This window comes from Callorhinus ursinus, unplaced genomic scaffold, assembly GCF_003265705.2.
Source record: "Callorhinus ursinus isolate GAN/ISIS: 27379988/994484 unplaced genomic scaffold, GSC_fseal_2.0 scaffold45, whole genome shotgun sequence".
NCBI classification, from domain to species: Eukaryota; Metazoa; Chordata; class Mammalia; order Carnivora; family Otariidae; genus Callorhinus; species Callorhinus ursinus.
This window is the reverse complement of record NW_027397107.1, coordinates 6,001,803-6,022,761: the sequence shown is the minus strand read 5'-3', so window position 1 is coordinate 6,022,761 and position 20,959 is coordinate 6,001,803. Positions and strand designations below refer to the sequence as shown.

At 54.1% G+C, this 20,959-nt stretch overlaps 2 protein-coding genes across 10 annotated transcripts in view; one reads left to right on the top strand and one right to left on the bottom strand.

Moving 5' to 3' along the window:
• WDR93 (WD repeat domain 93) overlaps positions 1-12,602 on the top strand; it is a 46,497-nt gene extending 33,895 nt beyond the window's left edge. For 4 of the 9 annotated variants that reach the window (XM_025893148.2, XM_073882248.1, XM_073882249.1 and 1 more), the window contains 5 exons: positions 75-288; positions 2,088-2,151; positions 2,982-3,138; positions 3,472-3,670; positions 12,265-12,602. In XM_025893148.2, the coding sequence (XP_025748933.1) occupies positions 75-288; positions 2,088-2,151; positions 2,982-3,138; positions 3,472-3,670; positions 12,265-12,361 (731 nt within the window). In that variant the 3' untranslated portion in view covers positions 12,362-12,602. Of the gene's footprint in view, positions 1-74; positions 289-2,087; positions 2,152-2,207; positions 2,426-2,981; positions 3,139-3,471; positions 3,671-12,264 lie in introns of those variants that run through there. The other 5 variants (XM_073882250.1, XR_012375164.1, XM_073882254.1 and 2 more) reach the window with 5 other exon arrangements.
• Positions 12,603-18,095: 5,493 nt separating this feature from the next.
• On the bottom strand, positions 18,096-19,495 carry MESP1 (mesoderm posterior bHLH transcription factor 1). Its single transcript, XM_025892933.2, has 2 exons — positions 18,773-19,495; positions 18,096-18,463 (listed from the first exon to the last, which is right to left on the bottom strand). The coding sequence occupies exons 1-2, from the start codon at positions 19,493-19,495 to the stop codon at positions 18,389-18,391; spliced, it is 798 nt and encodes a 265-aa protein (XP_025748718.1). The 3' UTR covers positions 18,096-18,388.
• Positions 19,496-20,959: the final 1,464 nt, after the last annotated feature.

The following is a 20,959-nucleotide window of genomic DNA, read 5'->3' as shown; positions in this document are numbered from 1 at the left end:
TCACAGACCCTGCACCCATGGCTGCATCATCCTCTACCTACTTTTCTGACCTGCTTTTGCGATTGTTTCTCCAGGTTTCCCTCTTGGGGTCATCGCTCTTCCCAAGGGATGTTCCTGCCAGAGCATTCACTTCCTGAAGTACTTCTTAGTCCACGAAGGACAGAACATGTACCCCGAGAGTCCCCTGAAATCCCAAATGAAATGTGTGGTGCTGTGCACAGATTCTTCTCTCTATCTGGTGACAGCCAAAGGGACCCAAGGACCCACCATCAGTGTGCTTGTTGAGAGGTTGGTGGCTTGAGCGCAAGACAGGGTAAATGATCTGCCAACCAGATGACTAATAGGAAACTGACCACCTCCCCAGCAGGAGTCCACTTGCTCTGTAGCCACCACCCTCCCTGTGAGCTTCTCAAGGTCCCCACTGTCTTTTATACGTGGAAAGATATGTAAAACTTGTCTCACAAAATTGTATGACGGCGCAAATGACACCTTTCATGTCCCACGTGACCGAGAAGAGGATCATTTCTGCCAAAATAGCCTTTTATCCATTTCCTCAAGGGTCTCTTTCTTTTTTAAATTGTAAAACACTTTATGCATGCAAATGATCTATATAATACGTATGTGTGTGTATTTAGGGTGTATCTGTATATATACCATATGTGTTTATGCATAGATGTACAGTATATATACACTATATGTAGTGTGTGTGTGTGTGTGTGTGTATCTGGAGAGAGAGAAAATCTCCCCTGTACAAGCTTAAGCAATAAATCATCTCCAGGGGCACCTGGGTGGCTCAGCCGGTTAAGCATCTGCCTTTGGCTCAGGTCATGATCCCAGGGTCCTGGGATTGAGCCCCGTGTCAGGCTCCCTGCTCAGCGGGGAGTCTGCTTCTCCCTCTCCCCTCTGCTCGTGCTCTCTCTCACTATGTCTCTCTAATAAATAAATAAAATCTTTTAAAAAAATAGATCATCTCCAGGTCAGCTAAGGCTGAAAACAGTCACTGTTTAGCCCAGGACCCCCTGATCCTGTAGGTCAGCAATTTGGGTGAGGCTCAGGTGGGCGGCTCCTCCACTGGTCTCTCTGCTTAGGCTCTCATGTGTTGCCTCAGGCAGCAGGCAGTTCGGCCAGGGGCTGGACGGTCCTAGGTGCCCTCACTCACATAGCTGGCCGTTGGCCAGGACACTTGTTTCTCATCCTTGTGGCCACTCCTGTGGGCTGTCTCAGCCTCCATCACCTGGAAGCTTAAGGGGTCCCCTCAGCAAGCAATGCACAAACGCTTTCCAGGCCTCTGCTCACGGCACACTGGACAGAGCATGTCACGTGGCCACACCCGCAGTCAAGCACTGGGAAAACTGACTCCACCTTTTCTTTTTAAGACATTTTATTTTTCTTAAGATTTATTTATTTATATTGAGAGAGAGAGTGCGTGTGTGCAAGCAGGGGGCGGGACAGAGGGAATCTTTCAAGCAGACTCCCTACTGAGCAAGGAGCCGGAAGCAGCGGGGCTCAATCCCACAACCCGTGAGCCCGTGACCTGAGTGGAAACCAAGAGTCAGATGCTCAACTGACTGAGCCACCCAGGCGCCCTTTGACTCCACCTTTTGATAGGAGTAGCTGCTAAATATTACGGCCAGTTTCTTTTTCAATCTATAATATCCTTTTCCAAAATTCATCATTCCTTCACTTTCCTGTAAGAATTAACCACCTGTATCTCCAAGTAACCTATCGTTTAGCTGTGCATATTTGGGGACTTTGTAAATGGAATCATGTCCTATGTATTCTCCAGCCTGTTTCTCAGTGCTTTTTCTTCTATACCTTGTGACCTTGTTCATGGGAGTTGCACATGTTGGGGAACGCGGCTCGGTTATTTTCCCACCGGCACTGCAGCCTGTCATATAATAGACCACAACGAGGCATGCTCCTACCAGTGGACAATCAGATTGTCCCCAGTATTTGCTACTCTGAACAGTCTCTGACATGTCTCCTGGTGCTTATATACAAGAGTGTGTCTGGGATGTATGCCCAGCAGAGGATAGCACAGCCTGAACACTTCCGGTATGAATGTCTGTGTGTCTTGTTTCCTGCAGGCCTGTAAAGCACCTGGATGAGGCCATCTGTGCAGTGGCCCCGGTCCTAGCCTTACCCGGCATGGTAGGTTCCTCATGCCCCTCTCTCCTCGTCAGTAAATGTGGTCATTTGCCCTTCAGAAACCATGTGTTGAAGGCCTGTCAAGTGCTAGGCACCAGATGAGCTCTGGGCCACGTGGGGATGAAGGGGCAAGTCGCTGCCCTGCTGGGGTGCACAGTTCAGCTGGGAAGACAGACGAATCGCTGAGCAGCTGCCCTGGGAGACAAGAGAGGCCATGAGGCATGATGCGCTGGATGCCAGGAGCAGAGAGAGGGTTGCTGACAGCCTACGGAAGTTGGTGGGGGCGGGCGGCTGCTCTGGGGGGCCGTGACAGGAAGGGCTGGAGGGGGCAAGGGCAGGCGTCGGACATTTGAGTGTGGGGGAGGGGAAACGGTGTGGCAGGTGGAAGACGATGACATTGGGGTACGTCTAGCATGCTCATCTACAAGGAGGAAGGAGCCCAGGCAGGAGGGAGGTCTGCCTCCGATCTCAGGCCAGGAGGGGCCGTTGGATTGAGCAGGGGCCCCTGAGGACAGGAGGAAAGGGTTTGTGCACAGAGGCAGCACCGCAACCATGTGCAGGGCCAGCTCCCCAGCAGGGGGGATGCTGGTGAACTAGGAGAAGCCAGGGTAGAAGCAGAAGCACCACAGAGGATCAGACCCAGCACCTGGAGGAGGGCCTGTTGCTGCTGGGGCCCCCAGAGTAGTAAACACACACTTCTCTGCTCCCTGAGCAGCCCTGGGTGCCTAAAGGCAAACCAGTTCTCTCTATTGCCGGTCGTTATGGCCAGCTGCTTCTCTCATTCCAAACGGAAGCGACAGAGAAGTCCCCATCGCCATCTCTTTGCTTCCCAGTTGCTGATCTTCGGCAAGAATGGCTCTGTACAGCTCATGGATGTGGCCAAGCCTCAGATCATCTGTGCCTTTGTTCTACCCAGAACCTACCATCTGGCGGTCCCCTGGAAGCCTTTGTTTGCCGTGTCTGTTCAACACCCGTGTTTCCTGCTCCGAGGTAGAGGAGGGGGACCCTGTGGCCTGCTGACTATTTCCCTGACACTCTCCGTCCCCCCCCCCCCAAAGCACAGGGTGATGCCGCCCGATCTCTTCCCTGCTCTTCAACCCCACACCACAAGGCAAAAGGACACAGCTGTTCAGTCCTCACTAGGCACTTAGCTAAAGCGCTAGGCAAGGTCTTCTCTCTGGAATCCTGCTGCTCCAGATCAAGTGAGCCCCCCACAGCTCAGTCCCAGTGACCCAGCCTTTACAAACAGAGAGCAGCCCCCCTGTGCCCGCCCAGCCCACAGAGAAGGTCATCCCTCCACAGCACACGGCTCTCTCATTTCAGGAGACCACCCAGACGAAATTGAATCCGACGACACCAAGGACATCCAGAATTCTGTTTTCTATTTTAATCTCGAGGCCTACCCACTCCTGGAAAACATCTCAAGAAATCACACCATTCCTGAAACTGACATGACAGAGAACACAGCCTTTGCCCAGGTGCTGCCCTTGGAGAAAAGATGTGAGAGTTTCCTCCAGAAGAGGTAGAGTCCTGGGTCTGCTTCCCATCCCTGCAGCTGGGATTATCTCTGGGTGGAGGACTAGTGGCGTGTGTTTGATGGTAAGATCGGTCCAGCATTCAGGTTCCCCCTTCAGCGGGGGACCCCACCCTATCATAGCCCGGGAGCCCGTTCCCATTCAGCTTGGTGATTCAGCAGTGGATTCAGGCTGGTAAGGAAGGGCTGCCAGTGGCTGTTTTCTCCTTGTCAAGACTGTCTTTGCTTTCTGCTTTCTCAATTCTTTGGTTTTTTAAAAATCATATTTGGATTATCAAAGACAGGGGCTGGCCAACAAGGGGCTGTGCCCGTTTCTCCGGAATTACTGGAACAGTCGGGCCCGTTTGTTAGGTTTACCGACGGCTGCTTGTGTGCTGGAGCTGAGCACCGCCAACAGACACCAGCTGACCCGTAAGGCCCGCCTCATTGACCTGGGCCATTTATAGAAACTTTGCCAGCCCCTGGTCCAAGCCCCCTCTGCTTTATCGTTCATCTGGACAAACGGTTAGGTCCTGCATCTGTCCCCTTTCCACTGACCCAGTCCGGCTGGGACTCTGTCCGAAGTCCTTTCTGCTGTAGAAGCATCGTGAGCCGTGCTCTGTCCGCTCTGGAGAAGCAGGTGCCTCTTCTCATCTATCCGCCACAAATTTCTGGCGTCTTGCAAATTCTTACTGATGATTTGTGTCGTGATTGGACCATATACTTTAGGCTGGATGGGGTCACCAGTGGAGCCCTGGATTCTCGCCACGACAGAGTGGGGGACTCCGGTGGCCCCTTCCCTTCCAGGGCCTTCTGTAGTGTCCACTCTGCGACTCTGTGATCTCTCCTGGCCATGTAACAACCCCTTTATGACCACTCTGCCTTTTGCTATTTACTCTTGCCTCCAGAGGAATGAAGTGGAACGGCCAGGATTCTCAGGTCTGAAATCCCATACCACCGCTTACTAACCCTGAGACCTTGTTGAGTCCCTTAACCTCCAAGAGCCTCAGTTTCCTCGTTAATTCAAAAAAGATTTGTCCAACAGCCACGGTGCACCACGCTGTGCTGTGGACTCGTCGACGATGCCTGGCCCTCACGTTTTGTAGGTATTCGAGAGATAATACGTGTTAAGTGCTGGGCACAGGTAGGTCCAAGAATGATGCTGGGTTAATCCGTTTGTGCCCCGGAAACTCTAAACACCACCGTCAGGTGGCGCCACGGCCCCCATGACAGCATTTACCTGCTGCACTCGGTTCCTTCCTGGGCTTGGTGGGCTGCCTGGTGGCTTTCAGCATCCCTGGGAGGGAAGCAGGGCCATTCCTCAGGAGAGGGGGATGGTCTGTGGGTCTTGGGGGAGGTCAGCAAAGAAGGGGTCAGTGGACATTTCTCCTGACTGAAGATTTACCAAGAGTGTTCAGCTGTTCCTCCCACGGAGGGTTCTTATTTTAACCCTTGATGGCTTGACTTGTTCTGAGAACATGTGGCTGAAGAATTTAAGGGTGAAGCATCATGAAGTCTACAACTTACTTTCAAGCGGGCCAGGAAAACATTTAGAGAGAGAAAGGGAAAATGTGAAGTGAAACCCAGGAAAGTATTCATAGAAAGAGAGACAGACAAAATGTTCACTGGTGGTGAATTATAGGTGCAGGTTCATTGTACTACTTGCAACTTTTCTGTAGGTTTGAAATTTTTCTAAATAAAAGATGGGGAGAGGTTATAAAATGTTACAGTATAATCCTGATTTTGAGTAAAAAAGACTGGAAGTGTGTATACCCATAATAGTGGTAGTTATATTTGGGTAATGATGTATGTGTGATTTTTTTTCTTTGTGTTTTCCCATTTGCAGCTTTTCTACAAATATAATATGTTATTTTGGAAAATTTAAAATAATGGTTTAAAAAAAAGTCAAGAGTATGAGTTTCGGCCATGGCTATCGTGTGACTGTTCTCCTCGGGGGAGGTCCTGGCATGGAGCTTTCTAGAGCTCTTTCTTTTTTAAATTTTTAAAATTAGTTTCATATGTAGAAATTAGTGGTTCATCAGTTGCATATAACACCCAGTGCTCATTACATGAAGTGCCCTCCTTCATGCCCATCACCCAGTTACCCCTACCCCCCCACCTCCCCTCCAGCGACCCTCAGTTCGTTTCCTAGAGTTTGTCTCTTATAGTTTGCCTCGCTCTCAATTTTCATCTTATTTTATTTTTCCTTCCCTTCCCCTATGTTCATCTGTTTTGTTTCTTAAATTCTACATGAGTGAAATCATAGAGTATTTGTCTTTCTCTGACTTACTTCGCGTAGCATAATACCCTCTCGTTCCATTCACGTCGTTGCAAGTGGCAAGGTTTTATTCTTTTTGATGGCCGAGTATATCTGGAGCTCTTTCTTGATAACACCCAGAGAACTCCTTGTTTAAGGAGCTTGTTTCCATTTCTGCCTTTCAGTCTGACCCCCTCTTTTACTGGCCTAGAAAGGGTGACACTTCCCACTTGACCCAGAAGCCAACTGGCTGCCCCACTTGGGGGAATGGACCCCGCCAGCCCCACATTTCCAGTACTGGGAGGCTCGCCTCCTGCCTGACAGCAGAGGGCCCAGCCAACTCAGGCTGCCTTAGCCCCTGATTGACAAGGCCCACCCTCAAACAAGCTGTAAGTGGAGATTAGTACTCAGACACCCGCAGAAGGAACCCTACTTAGCCCCTGAAATTTGCTTCAAGTAGAACTTACTACTGTAACTGAGTACTTCCCCTTGTAAAAAAAGTTATTCATTATTTCTGATAGAAGTTATTATATATGCACTTATTGAAATTTGGAAAACAGAACAATGCAAAAAAAATTTAAATAACCCACGATCCATCACAAAAACCCTAGCACTGCTGCTACTACGTTAGTGCATTTCCTTCAGGTTTTTCCTTTGGCGTTTTTACTAAGTTGAGATCCTGTTTCATGTTCAGTTTTTAAGTCTGGCTTTGTGTCACTCCAGAATATAAGTTAATTGTTTTTTAAGAAAAAACTCCTTATAAATATGGTTTTTAATGCCTATGTAATTTCCATGGAAAGGATGTGTCTACCATATATTTCTCCACTCCCCTGTGGTTGGGCCTGCTCTCGTAAGGATGAGGTTCTTCTGCCCTGACCTCCTCCAGTCTGTGTTCCTGTGGGAATGGGACTTCTCTTTTCTTTTTTTTTTTTTTTTAAGGTTTTATTTATTTGAGAAAGAGAGAGACAGAGATAGTGACAGAGAGCACAAGCAGGGAGGACAGGGAGAAGCGGGCTCCTGCTGAGCAGGGAACCCAATGCGGGGCTCGATCCCAGGACCCCGGGATTATGACCTGAGCCAAAGGCAGATGCTTGGGCACCTGGGTGGCTCAGTCGGTTAAGTGACTGCCTTCGGCTTAGGTCATGATCCTGGAGTCCCGGGATCGAGTCCCGCATCGGGCTCCCTGCTTGGCAGGGAGTCTGCTTCTCCCTCTGACCCTCCCCCCTCTCATGTGCTCTCTCTCTCTCATTCTCAGTCTCTCAAAATAAATAAATAAATCTTAAAAAAAAAAAAAAAAGGCAGATGCTTAACTGAGCCACCCAGGCGCCCCTGGAGTGGGACTTATCTACAGTCCCCTTTTTCAAATGTCTTTCCTTCCTGTCAACACAGCTTACCTCTTAGGTCCCACACCTCAACCTCTGCCTGGGAAGGCCCCATAGCCGCTGGGAGGGGTGGACAGAACTGCCTCCCGGGCAACCTTCTGCAGGGGAGAAGGCTGGAGGGGCTGGCCAGGTGGGACATCAGGGACCAGGGGCTTGAGAGTTTGGGAACAGAAAAGCTCAGGGAGGTGCTGACTGGGTCCCAGGACTTAGCAGGAGCTGGGAGAGGTCACACTGTGTGGTTGTAGCCAGCCCAGATTGAAGGAACATTTACTTGGGCCTATCTCAACAGAAAACCCATTTTCTAAATTGGGTTCCAGCAATAAATTGGGAAACATTGATTTAAAGAAGGCTTTTCCTGTTCTACTTGCTCTGAGGTCTGATACCTGGGGTTTTCCCAAAGAGTAGTCCCTGCCCCAACATTTTAGTTTGAAAATTTCCTTCCTTTCTTTTTCTTTTTCTTTCTTTCTTTCTTTCTTTCTTTCTTTCTTTCTTTCTTTCTTTCTTTCTTTCTTTCTTTCTTTCTTTCTTTTTCTTTCTTTCTCTCTCTCTCTCTTTCTCTCTCTCTTTCTTTCTTTCTCTTTCTTTCTTTCCTTTCAAAAGTGCACATGGGGTGGAGGGGGGGAGGCAGAGGGAGAAGGAGAGAGAATCTTAAGCAGGCTTCATGTGGCTCGCTCATAACCGTGAGATCGTGACCTGAGCCAAAATCAAGAGTTGGACTCAACCGACTGAGCCACTGAGGCGCCCCTTATTTTGAAAATTTTCAAACATACAGCAGCTTTGAGAAAAAAAAAGTCACTGAACATCCACATACCACATCTTAGACTCTGTCATTAACATTTTCCTATTGTTGTTTCTCACACATACCCATATATGCCCCCCAAATTTTAATCTCATCTTTTGCTCCCCTTTTTATTCCTCATGTCTGAAACGGCTTCCATTGGCCCTAAAACTAGGTGAAATTTCAAGGCAATGGGTTTCTGTGGCAATCGATTCAAAGTTTCAGACTTGCAATCATCTGTCCAAATTGTTTTCACAAAACCTGCACTTGGGACTGTTTTGTAAACAGCCAGTGTGAAAGGGAGCCTGCCTTTGGGGCTTTAAAAGGAGGCCAGTTAGCACCAAATATGTGCCCCACCCCCCACCCAGGCGCCCCTTCCCTGAGGCCTGGCCTCTGCTCTCCTCCAGCCCTGGTCTCCAGCCACCATATCCTGGCTCCCTGCCCTGCTTTAGAGTCTGCCATCTCTGGCCGGGTCAAACTTGATCACAAGACAGAAATTTCCGGACACCAGGAAGCAGACAGAAACAGAGTGCCCCTTCCTCTCTATGTCTCTCTCCTGTCTGTCTGTCTCTCTCGCTTTCCCTTTATTCCCTGTGGAATACAAAGCCCAGCAAGACTGGGGGTTCTCCACAGCCAGTTTTGGTCAGCGGGTGGGCTTCTGCGGTGACATAAGAGACCAGGTCCACAGCCAAGGGAGCCAGGGGCTGGGCAGGCAGGAATTGATAGCTCATTACTATTTTCATTAGGAAGTGAAGGAGATTGAGCAGCTTTTTGTTACATATAATGTACATTTCTCTCTCTCCTTCCTTGACTTTCCTTGGATCTTTTTCCCAAGCGTGAGTTCATTTTCTTTTGATTTTAAGAGTTCTGTGCCCGTGTGTTATGAGTAATTTTTTCCTGGTTTGTCTTTAGATAGGAGCAAATGGGGCTGCTCATCTAGCCAAACAGAAGTTTCGAGGGTCAGGTAGCTGGAGTTTTCCACCTTCTCCCTTAGGCTTCACTGAAGGGCGGGCATAAAGAGCCTCAAAATCAGGGTGCAAGCTGTGCAGTAGGACCGGGATACAGACTGGGGGCCTCTGTGTGACGGGACAGGCCTCAGTGTCTTCGTGCATGAAATAAGTGTCAGCCGTATCTCCGCATGGGACATTATGGCACATGCAGGAAAGGCTAGCCGTTACTTATCATTAGATCATAGAGAAAGGCTGTCTCCACACCAAGAGTGTATGTTGAAAATCACCCACATCTTCACACATGAACAGCTTTATTTTCAGGTTTCCTTTTAAAACCGGCCCTTGGGGGGCGCCTGGGTGGCTCTGTCATTGGGCGTCTGCCTTCGGCTTGGGTCGTGATCCCAGGGTCCTGGGATCAAGCCCCGCATCGGGGTCCCTGCTCCTCGGGAGGCCTGCTTCTCCCTCTCCCCCTCCCCCTGCTTGTGTTCCCTCTCTCGCTGTGTCTCTCTCTCTCTGTCAAATACATAAATAAAATCTTAAAAAAAAAATAAAAATAAAAAAATAAAACCGGCGCTTGGGGTGCCTGGGTGGCTCAGGCGTTAAGCGTCTGCCTTCGGCCCAGGTCATGATCCCAGGGTCCTGGGATCGAGCCCTGCATCGGGCTCCCTGCTCCGCGGGAAGCCTGCCTCTCCCTCTGCCACTCCCCCTGCTCGTGTTCCCTCTCTGGCTGTCTCTCTCTCTCTCTCTCTCTGTCAAATAAATAAATAAAATCTTTAAAATAAATAAGTAAATAAATAAAACTGGCCCTCGTTCCATCTATTCAGCTGCCTCTTGGACGGTCACTTTTTCTTTTTTTAAGATTTAATTTTTAAGTAATCTCTACACCTAATGTGGGGCTCGAACTTACCTCCAACCACCAGCTGAGCCATCCGTGTTGTTTTGACCTCCTGACCCAGAAATTTCACTTCCACTAATTTATCAGCGGCAGAAGTATTATGATGATTGACCTGTACTGAGCACCTACTGTGTGCCAGGTACTATTTTTTTACTGTCATTACTATCCCCACTGCACAGCGAGGAAGTTGAGGCTGACGGAGGTCAAATCGCCTGCCCAGGGTCACCAGCTTGTAAGCAAGGCACAAGCAGTGTGGGTTCAAAGCCTGAGTGTGTAACCTGCACACACTCTGCCACCTCCCTGCCCTTCGCTCCCACACGCAGGCACGCTCACTGCAGCCTGGGAGGCATTAACAAAAGATTGGCAGCCCCGAGTGTCCTCGATAGGGCAAGAGAAGGTGGCGGGTCTGTGAGTGCCACCTAGAAGCAGTTTCTAGGATACATTTCCAGTGCAAACACCAGAGTGTACAACAGTGTGTAGCAAAAAAAAAAAAAAAAGATTTTATGCACGTCTATGCTTATACGTGTATAAACAATTTCCAAGGATTTACAAGGAGCTCTTAATTACGGTTGCCTTGGGAACGGAAAACCAGGATGTGAGGTGAGAAGGAGATTGCTTGTAATTGTATATCCACCTGGATTCTTTGATTTTTTTTTTAAAGCAAAGGATAGATTACTTTTTCAAGTGAAGAAAATGGTTTAGTGAGTTGAGTTACCAGATACATCTCCGCGTGGACGTCCCTTGGCAGGCAGAGCCTCCAAACAAATCCAAAGCTGCAATCGCTGCCTTTCTCCCCAGAAGGAGCCCTCCGCCTGCTTGCCCTCAGCGTTTTAACACCCTCCGTGCACTCAGGCAGAAACCTGGCCAGCAGCCCGCACCCCTTCCCCAGATCGAAGGCGTCCCCCGCGTGCTCCCAGCAGTCACCTCTGCCTGCAGAATGAGGGGTGAATCCTGGACTTCTCTGACTCTCCTCTACTGAAGTGCATTTACTTGTTTTTTTGTTTTGTTTTTTAATTAACCTGTTATTTTGTAAGAGACCCAACTCAAACACCTTATCTCCCAGGAGCACTCCTGGGCAGGGTGGAACCTTCCTCCTTCCTACATTTGACCTCGGTGGCATTTACATGCCTCCTATTAGAAACCTTCTTTCATTCCTGTCACCCTTAGGAAACCGGGGTGGGGGTGCGGGGGGATCCGGGGCTGTCTCAGGCACTCTGGTCCTTCCCGCACTTGCAGCGCCCGTGCCTGTCACTAGTGTAACCAAACCCACGTGAGTTCACTGGGAAACTACACCAGGCAAGCTGTCGCACACACTGCAGCCAATGAGATCACGGGGAATAACTTCCAAAGCCGGGACTGCCTGAGCAAGGGTGAATGGGTTCCTTTGCTTGAGGGTTAGGATGAATATTTAGATAGGGAAGCCTCGCATGGTACGTAGAGGTGGGCATAGGGTCATGCGTGTGCCTTAAGGAAACATGCCTGTACATAGGTTGGTTGGTATGCAAACGAGGCATGTGCTCCTGCTTGGGTGGCGATTTTAGTATTATATTGAGGTAAAGGTAACTGTCGGTCCCTCCGTGGGTCCCTCCATGGTCCATGTGCATAGGCCTGAGTTGGGGGTTAAGTTCAAACCCGTCTGGGTGGCCTGGGCCTCCGGAAGTCTCTAGGTAGATGTTATTGCTTGAGGGGTAGTTTCGGGTTCAATCACGACTGCTGTGCCCCTGGGGTCTTTTGCCTGAGTTAAGGGTTATGCTGAAAAGGGATCAAGCCCCACGTGGGACACCCTGCTCAATAGGGAGCCTGCTTCTCCTTCCCCTCCCTGCTTGTGCTCTCTCTCGCTATCTCCCTCTCTCAAATAAATAAAATCTTTAAAAAAGTAAATAAAACTACTTGTTTGGAAAGAAGGGCTTAAGGAAAAATGCGGGACAAAGGTCAATGGGTACAAACAGGCAGGCAGGCAAGGGCAGGGCTTGGGGTCCAGCTGGTGACACTAGTAGATGTTCAAGGAGTGTTTATTCACTGGACGTGTTGGCATTGTGATGTGGCTCCCGGTGGTCCACGCACACGGACCGTGAGCCCCCCAGCATGCGGTGCCTTCTGTCGGGGCGCGCCTCCTGGTTTAGGACGCCGGCCCTGTCGTCAGGCAGTAAAGGGGTTCCGAGGGCGGGCTGTGCACCAGGCTGAGTCCTGAGGACACAGACGGGCAGTGGATGTGCCATTTGGAGAGTTTCTTAGTTTAGCACAGGGCCATCAGGGGCTGCCCGGGGACCTAGGAGCGGGAGGGATGGGGGGCAGACTGCACCAAGCGGTTTCCTCTCATCCCCACCTATGTGGCCCACAGGTTCCAGAAGCTGGAGAAGAAGGTGAAAGAGCAGGAGCACTGGACCCGGCTTCGCAGATACTCCTTGCTTCTCCAAAGAGAGAACTTCAGGAAGTGACTGGGCTGTTGCCCTGGGCTCTGTGAAAAGGCTGACCGCAGGCCCGCTTCACCCCAGGGTGCCCTGACGGCAAGAGATGCGGTGACAAAGGGCTGCAGCTCAGTAGGCCCAGGGGCCTGCTGGACTGGCCGTCTGGGACCTCAGCAAGGCGGAGGTTTGATCTGGGGAGCCTTCAACCCTAAGCCACTTGTCAGAGCCCTCAGATGGGCAGATGTGTCACCCCAATAAACAGCGATACTGTTTCCAGACTCCAGAGTTGCCGTGGTGTGTAGCCCTGCCTTCCCGCCGAGCCAGATCCTAGCAGGGCCCCAGCAGTGGTTTCAGGCAGAGTCCCGGGCCTGGTGAGGACCCCTCACCTTCTAGGCCTGGGAGAGTCACTTTGCTCAAATGAGCAAGACCCCAGGCTACCCCAGCTACTCTGTGGCCCCCTTTCTCCCCACCTGCTTCCTCTCCCTCTCTGTGCCGGCGCATGACCTTTCCGGAATCACTTGGGAGAGGCTGAGGCTCAGAGTGGCTGGGCACTGCCTGAGGTCACAGGGGCCGCCTGAGAGGCGAGGTGGCAGGCAGGGACTGTACCTCCCCTGGCCTGGGACCCTAGAGGAGGCCGGGGGTGGGGGGGCAGGGTGGAGGACAGGAGGGGGGCAGAGAGGTGCCTTTCTCTTCTGGAAACGGCCCTTCCAGGAACACAGGACAGAGCGCGGCCCCAGCTCAGGGCCTCCGCCGGCCTCTCCGAGGACACCGTGTGGTGCGTCTGACAACTGCAGGTGGTTGACGCGTCGCCGTCCCCGGGGATCCCGACAGGTGGGCGACAGGCCGCTCCCTTTGTGTCCCCATCCCTCTCCCCCCCGGGGTCACACACGCTCCTCATCGCCACGACACCTCCTTCACGGCGCTGGTACAGACCGCAGGACGTCCCTGCACGGAGAGGGGCCCCCCCACCCCGAGGTATTCCGCCCGTCGCCCTCCCACCGGGCGAGCGAGAGACAGGCAGCACCGGCGACTCTCACAACAACCCTCTTCCTCCAGACAGACGGCGCGCACGGTGGCCACCCTCGTCTCCGGTGAGGGAGTGAAACTTAGGATGATGGCCGTGGCCTTACACACACCCGAATGGCACAGAGGACGAACGTTTACGGGGCACTGCTGCGATTGTGGGCTTGACCTGTGCGCCTCAAGTAACCTTGTGAACTGGAGAGGGTATCATTGTCCACATTTCACAGAAGGGAAATTGAGACCCAGGGTACACGGCCTGGAACAGCCTGTATCAAGTCCTAAAGGGCTTTTTCAACATCAAGTGTCAGCGGCTCAACTCAAATCAACTTTCGGGTTGGCTCATGTAATGTAAAAATCCAGGTGTGATGCATTCCACGCGGCTGGGTCCAGGTGTTGGAGAACATCAGCACTCTCCATCTCCGTTTTGATTCCCTTTGTAAAAAGGGAGGCCCTCTGCTTGGCTGGCAACGTGACCGCCAACAGCACCCACAGCCAGTGTCCCTTCCTTGACGGTTCCAGCAAAGTCCGAAGCCTGCTTCTCACTGGTCTGGGTGTGGTCACATTCCTGAAGCACTCTGGGGCTGACCGCGCAGGCCTGTGACACGGGCCCATCCCTGGAGGCACATGGAAGTCACGCCCACCCAACCTAAGGAGGGGAGAGCCATCTGAAGACAGGGAAATGCCAGGTCACAAGGGAAGAAGGCAGGAGGGGTGCTGAGCTGGCCCTGTCCCCCCTCTTCAAAGTCATGTGCTGCCCACCCAGCTCCTTGTTGCCTAGTGTGTGGGGGGAGGGGAGTTGGGGCATTCACAAGGAGCCTCATATGCCAGGTACACTGGAGAGGGGGAGGGAGGAGGGCGGAGGACCCAGGGCTGGGCAAAGTGCCGGGAAATGGGCAGAAGAGGCCTGAGCAGCGCTGAGCTGGGGACCCACGGCTCTAGCCCCACTCAGGGCTGGTGCACCACCGGAGGCTGAGCGGGCGGTGCCAGTGGTCCCCAAAAGAGGTCCTTGCCCACTGGGTGACAGAACCCCCCAGAAGGACCAAGAACCTTGGGTCTCCTGGGGCTGCCTGGGTGGCTCAGTTAAATGTCCAACTCTTGATTTCAGCTCTGGTCATGATCTCCGGGGCGGGGGGGGGGGGGGGGGCGGGTCTGCTTGAGATTCTCCCCCTCACCCACCCTGCTGGCACACAAGTGTGCTCACTCTCTCTAAAAAAAAGAGAACCCTGGGTCTTCTCAGGGGACTGTTGGAGCTAGTGTGAGTCAAAGGAGTGCCCAAAGTGCCATAGTTAGGGGCCATCACGCTCAGGGTTGTGCAAACGCAGGGATGACATCTGGGGAGTGGGGTGGACAAGGTAGCTCCTGGCCTCGCCCCGGGATAAGCAGGGACTTTGCAGTTCGGCCTAGCTGCCCTCCCCAGCCTTGTGCTACCCTGGTTCTCCAGCTACAGGCTGTTTCAGAAGCCTGGCGCATCAGTGTGCCCCTCAGACGGCCCTCTTTATTTAGCAACACGTGGCCAGAGGGACATCGGGGCTCAGCCTCCCCCAGACGCAGCAGCGAGGCACACAAGGCCCGGCCCAGCCTCAGTCCTATCCCCTCCCTTGCGCCGACAGACAACCCGTGACCACTGCCCTCTTCCTCCCCCCGGGGTTCATATGGTGACCCATGTAGCTTGTCCTTGAGTAAATGTCTTGGCTATAAAACCATCAGCTTAGCTGCCCCTCCTTAGGACGCGGCCCCTCGGCATCAGCACCCACACAGTGCAACCCTCGCAGCGGGAGCAACATCCCTGCTCAGCAAGCAGAAGCAGCTTCCCTGCTAGCAATAGCACGGGCGGCCTAGGAGCGTGAGGGGCCTCCTGCACCTCCCAACGCACGCACGCACGCGCGCACGCGCCTGCCAGGACCCGATCTGTCAACCGCCACCCACCGTTGTCCCCGCCCCGACGGCCAGGCACTAGCTCTGTGAACAATTCCCCGTGTTCTGTGCTCCGTGTCCCGCTGTGTAAAATAGGCCTAAGCCCACACACCTGCCCACCTCCCCTGCGGCTCCCGGGCTCAAAGGACCTGAGGTCAGGCGCTGAATTGAAAGCCCTTACCACCGAGCCTGGCTGGCGGGAGCCGCTCCGTGGGCCTGTGCCGGGGCAGGGCTCTGAGCCGGGCCCGTGCTGATGCCGGCCTCTGGCTCCCACCTCCCAGCAGGCGCGCGCCCCCACCCCCGGCCAGGGCCCGGGGCGCCACCCAGTACCCTCGTCCTCGTCCTGGAGACAGGCTGGTGTTCAGCTGTGTGTGCACCCCGGGGAAGCTGCACTCCCGTCGGGTCCGCATCCCACGCTGCCCCTGACCGTCTGCCCGGGCGCGTTCGTTAGCCTCTCCTCGCTCCACGTTCCCATCCTTAACACAGCCCCACCAGCGGGCCGCCTTCCCAGGCTGGTTGGCGGAGAACCGAGAGAGCACAAGCTCTCGCCTACCTGGAAGCTGCTGGCCGCCCCAGTGCCTCGGAACGGCTACACGGGCTTTCCGCCGGGTGCGGGGGCGCTGGCCCAGCAAGGGGGCGCAGGCGCAGGAGCGGTGCGAGGAGACCCCTTCCCATCCCCGGTCCTCTGTCCTATTAGCAGAGACGTGTTAATGAAAATTCACACCCAGGTGCTAATAAACACTGGGCCGCTCCCGGCTCCGAGAGAGGGAGGCGAGGCTCGCCCCAGGGGAGGGCGCTGGCCAATGAGCCCCACTTATCTGTGAAAAGACTTGCTAATAACTTTAATTCCCCATCCTAAACCACAGGGCCTTTGCCATGCAAACAGATTTTCTAAATTGGCTAGGCCCCTGGAAAGGACTTCCCACTCTGCTCCGGTTAGGGTCCTGGGAGGGGAAAGCAAGATGGGAGGGGAGGTGTGGGAAAGGGGGTGGTCAGTGGAGGTGTGAGGTCTGCCCCCCTGCAGGGCCTCTGCTTTTGGATCCCACTCTCTGGGGCCAAATGCTGGCCAGGGTGCGCCTGGCTGCCTGAATGACACAGCAGTGTCGCCGGCCCGCTCTGAGTTACCCGCAAATGATCTCTGAGGTGGTCTCAAAACAAACCTCTCAGTATCCACGGCTAAACAGATAAGCCGGGGCGTGTCCATGCAATGGAGTATCACTGGGCAGTCAGAAGTACTGACGCAGGAGACCACGCGGATAAACCCTGGAAATGTTGTGACAGGTGAAAGAAGCCAGACCCAAACGGCCTCCTGTTGTGGGATTCCATTCATTCAAAATGTCCAGAACAGGCAGATCTATGGGGAAAGGAGCCGAGTGTGCTGGGTTGGGGGTGGGGGGAATGGGATAATGGGGTAGTGCCTGCTAATGGGCACGGTGTTTCTTTTGGGGGTGATGAAAATGTTCTCGATTTAGGGGCACCTGGGTGGCTCAGTCCGTTAAGCTTCTGCCTTCAGCTCAGGTCATGATCCCGGGGTCCTGGGATCGAGCCCCGCGTAGGATTCCCTGCTCACTGGGGAGTCTGCTTCTCCCTCTCTGCAGCTCCCCCGTTCGTGCTGTCAAAATCTTAAAAAACAAACAAAAAAAAGTTCTCAATTTAGACAGTGGTGATGAGTGCATAACTCTATGAATACACTAAAACCACTGAATTATAAAGTCGAATTTTATTGTACATAAACTGTATTTCAATAAAGCTCTTATAAAAAAATAAATACCAAGGCCCCGTATTTCAGATGCTTGAGGGAGAGGGAAGAACTTGGTATCCAGCCACAGAGGGCCTTTGGGCAGAGGCTACATCCACTAGCCCCACCTCACCTTTCCCCCAAGGCCTGACTGCTTCCCAGCCCCCTTGAGCGAGGCCAGGCTCCTTCAGGGTCAAGGCTTTCTTCTTTCCCATACAACGTGTCCCTGAAGTGTAGACAGGAGTGTGGTTCCAGGGCAGCTGTGGATCTGGATGCGACCTCCATGAGCCTCTTCACCCTAGCTAGGCTGCTGGGAGCTCACAGTTACATGAACCCGGGACTGACTCACGGATGTTAGTTTATGTCCCTAAACCACTTGGGAGAGAAACCAGAGTGAAGGGAGATGAGAAAATCCCAAGGTCCAGGCCATGATGTTCTAGCACAAGGGGAGAAAAGGCTTGGGACACGTGAAATAAGCCCTTGGTAGCTGGTGTCCCCTGAGACCCTACCCTGATATGAATTCATATCAGGGCTTAAGTGCCGATCCTTGGTTTATTCTTCTGTAAAATGGTTATTTGGGTATAAAATGTATAAAGGACCTGATGCATAGTAAGTACTAACAGAAATGTATTTGCTACAGAGACACTTAGGTTTACCCAGATCCCACCAGGTTCAAAGAAAATATGGACAGACTCCACCTGCTACCACGTCCTTATATGCAGCACCTCCCCCCTTCCAGGCTGACCTTCCCAGACCAGGAGATGCTAAGCCAGGGCTGGGGGCAAGGAGGAAAGGGTGTGAGCCTGTGTGCTTTGAGGGCTGAAGACAAGAGACCCTCTTGATTCTCCTAGGTTTTTTTTTTTAAGATTTTATTTATTTATTCATAAGAGAGAGAGAGAGAGAGAGAGGCAGAGGGAGAAGCAGGCTCCCCGCCGAACAGGGAGCCCGATGCGGGACTCGATCCCAGGGCCCTGAGATCATGACCTGAGCCCAAGGCAGACGCCTAAAGACTGAGCCACCCAGGCGCCCTCTCCTAGGTTCTTCTTTGTGTGTGTGGGGGGGAGCTTTGCGCCCATGTAGAGGAAGAAGAAACGGTCAATGACACCAGCACAGTTTATTCACAAATAAATAAATACATACTAGGCAGGCACCCCCTGCCAGCCTCCGAGGATCTATCTATGGGTCCCTCCATTGCGGGAGGGGCTGAGGAGGGCCGCCCTGGGTGGGGACAGGGCCTCGCTCTCAGGAATGCATATGCCAGTATCACAGGGGCCCCCTCCCAGGAAAGGAGTCTGGAGAGGGGCCGTTTTGAAGGTGCCAAGGCCAAAAAGGCCTCGATGCTCACAGACAGGGCGCCAGTTGTACGTCGTCACTACAACTATTCAGGCCGGCGGCCACTCCAGGGGCGAAAGGGGCATCCAGGTCTCCAGCAGGGCCAGCACGTCGCCAGGAAAGAGCTGCGGAGAGAGAGGGAACAGAGTTATCGTCCGCGTTGGCTGCTGGGGGTGGGTGTCCGCGCTCATGGGCTCCACTCTCAGGGGACCTTTGGCGGAGAACAGGACCCTGTCCCTTGCGTGTCCTCCCCCTCCGCTCCCCGCTTGAGCGCCCCAGGCACACCAGTTACGCTGCTCCGGATAGCATGCAGCCCGGGTCAGGCTGCCGGTGGGGGTGCCGCAGGGGGAGCTGCACGCTGGGGACGGGGACAGCAGGTAGCACCACACACGACAGCGCCGGGAGGGCGTCCTGCGCGGGAAGGAGGTACTAACCGGAGACGAGGGGCTCAGCTCCATTGCCAGCGATTCCGGACACGCTGCCTCGTCGTAAAGCACCGGCGGGTCTCGAGGCTCGGGCGCCGCTAGTGCTCCGGGACAGGCCGGCGGGGACCCCCACGACGCTGCGGCGCCGGCGGCAGAGCCCACGCCCGGGGCGCGCGCCTGCACCTGCGCCTGCGTCTGCGCCTGCGCCTGCGCGGGGCCGCCGTCGGGGCAGAGCGGGCAGCCCCGAGGCGCCGCCGCCGCGTCGCTGCGCCGCCGCCGCCGCCGCTGCAGCAGGCTCTCCTCGCTGAGGCCCAGCACGGCCGACAGGTGGCCGATGTAGCGGATGGCCAGGCGCAGCGTCTCGATCTTGGTGAGGCTCTGGCCGGCGGGCGCCACGGACGGCGGCAGAAAGCGGCGCAGCTCGTGCAGGGCGCGGGCGAGCGTGCGCATGCGCAGCTTCTCGCGCTCGCTGGCGCTCTGCCGCTGCCCGGAGCCCAGGCGGCTGCCGCGGGCGCCGCGCCTGCCAGCGCTCCGGGCTCGGGGGGCCGCGTGGGCGCCGGGCCGCCCGGGGCTCGGCTCGGGGCTGCCGGCCGGGACGCTGCCCCAGGAGTCCGGGGACGAGGCGGGGGAGCAGCTGCAGTCCCTGTCGGAGGGCAGCGGAGGCCGAGCCGGGCCCCAACCCGGGGAGAGGAGCCAGGACTCGGAGAGCGGCGGGCACAGGGACTGGGCCATGGCGGCGGTGGCGCGTCTGGGGGCCGGCGACCGCTTTATCCCGAGCCCCGAGGTGTGAAGTGGCCCCTTCCAGGCCGCATCAGCACTTCAAAGCGGGCTCGGGACCTGGAGGGGGCGGGGCCTGACCCTTTGAACCAACGGGGGCGGGAGGGGGGTGCTGAAGGTGCGGGCCGATGGCTGCCCCAGGTTGGGCCCACCTGGGCCCTCGCATGGGCACCTGACCCAGCCGCTCGGGCCTCTTGCCTTCGCCCAGTGGCCTGAGCTGCCTGGCGTGTTGGGCCAGCTCAGCAGGTTAAAGGAAGCGCGGTCAGGGAACTGGAAGTATAGGACCTAGGTTTGGGGCTGCCTTCACCTGTTGGGACCTTATGCAGATTCTTAACGTTTTCTTGCAAATTCGTTCCCAGTTTGTACAATGGGAACCTTGGGGCATGCTGCAGCCAGGTCTATAGAATCGGTAGGTTGGGGGGGGGGCACCTGGGTGGCTCAGTGTTAAGCGGCTGCCTGCCTTTGACTCAGGTCATGATCCCACTGTCCTGGGATTGAGCCCCACATCGGGCTCCCTGCTCAGAGGGAAGCCTGCTTCTCCTTCTCCCACTCCCCCTGCTTGTGTTCCCTCTCTCGCCGTGTCTCTCTCTCTGTCAAATAAATAAAATCTTAAAAAAAAAAAAAGAATCGGTAGGGTGGGGACCCTGAGTCGGCCCTGATCCCGGCTAGAAGTGAGAGGAACAGTAATCCATTTTTCCTCCTGGACGTGGCCCACCTGGTGGTGGTGGTCGTGGGAGGTAGGGGCACTATGAGGAAGCTTTCCCAGGCAAGTCCAACAAGCTGGTCAAATCTGGTCAAGTTGCTGGACCATCTGAGCTGAGGGAGGGGAAGCCTGATGCCCTTCAGGACACCCTCAGCCTGGCAGGATCAAGGGCTTGGCCTGCTGCCACAAGCTGCCACCACTGGCCTCAGGCTGGTATTCCGCCACTTTGGGGCAGGTATAGAGGACTCGGACATTGAAATGTGAGTGGACGTGACACAGAAAAAGCATTTAACAAAATTCATACCCCTTCATGATAAAAATTCTCAGCCAACTAGCTGATAGAAGAGAACTTTCTCAACCTGATAAAAGGCATCTACAAAGAACCCACGGCTAATATACTCAACAGTGAGAGACTGAATGCTTTCCCCTAATACTGAGAACAAGGCAAGGATGTCCCCTCCTACCCTGGCCTACTCAACATTGTCCTGGAGGGCCTAGCTTGTGCAATAACAAAAGAGAAATAAAAGGCATACAGATTGGAAAGGAAAAATAAAACTCTCTCCATTTATAGACAATATGATTGTCTAGGTAGGAAATCTCAGAGAACCTATGCTGCCTTGCCTGACCCCTCAGGTGTTTGAGTTTGCACCTTGTCGTAATAGCTACTTTGTGCATGTCTGTCCTCTGCCTAGACTGCGAAGTACCTGGTGTCTAGC

Bases quoted from the DNA above. Each gene is read 5' to 3' on its own strand.
- MESP1 (XM_025892933.2), bottom strand. From the start codon at position 19,495: ATGGCCCAGTCCCTGTGCCCGCCGCTCTCCGAGTCCTGGCTCCTCTCC. The intron at 18,464-18,772 runs GTTAGTACCTCC...CTCTCTCCGCAG, and splicing joins AGCTGAGCCCCTCGTCTCCG to CTCTTTCCTGGCGACGTGCT.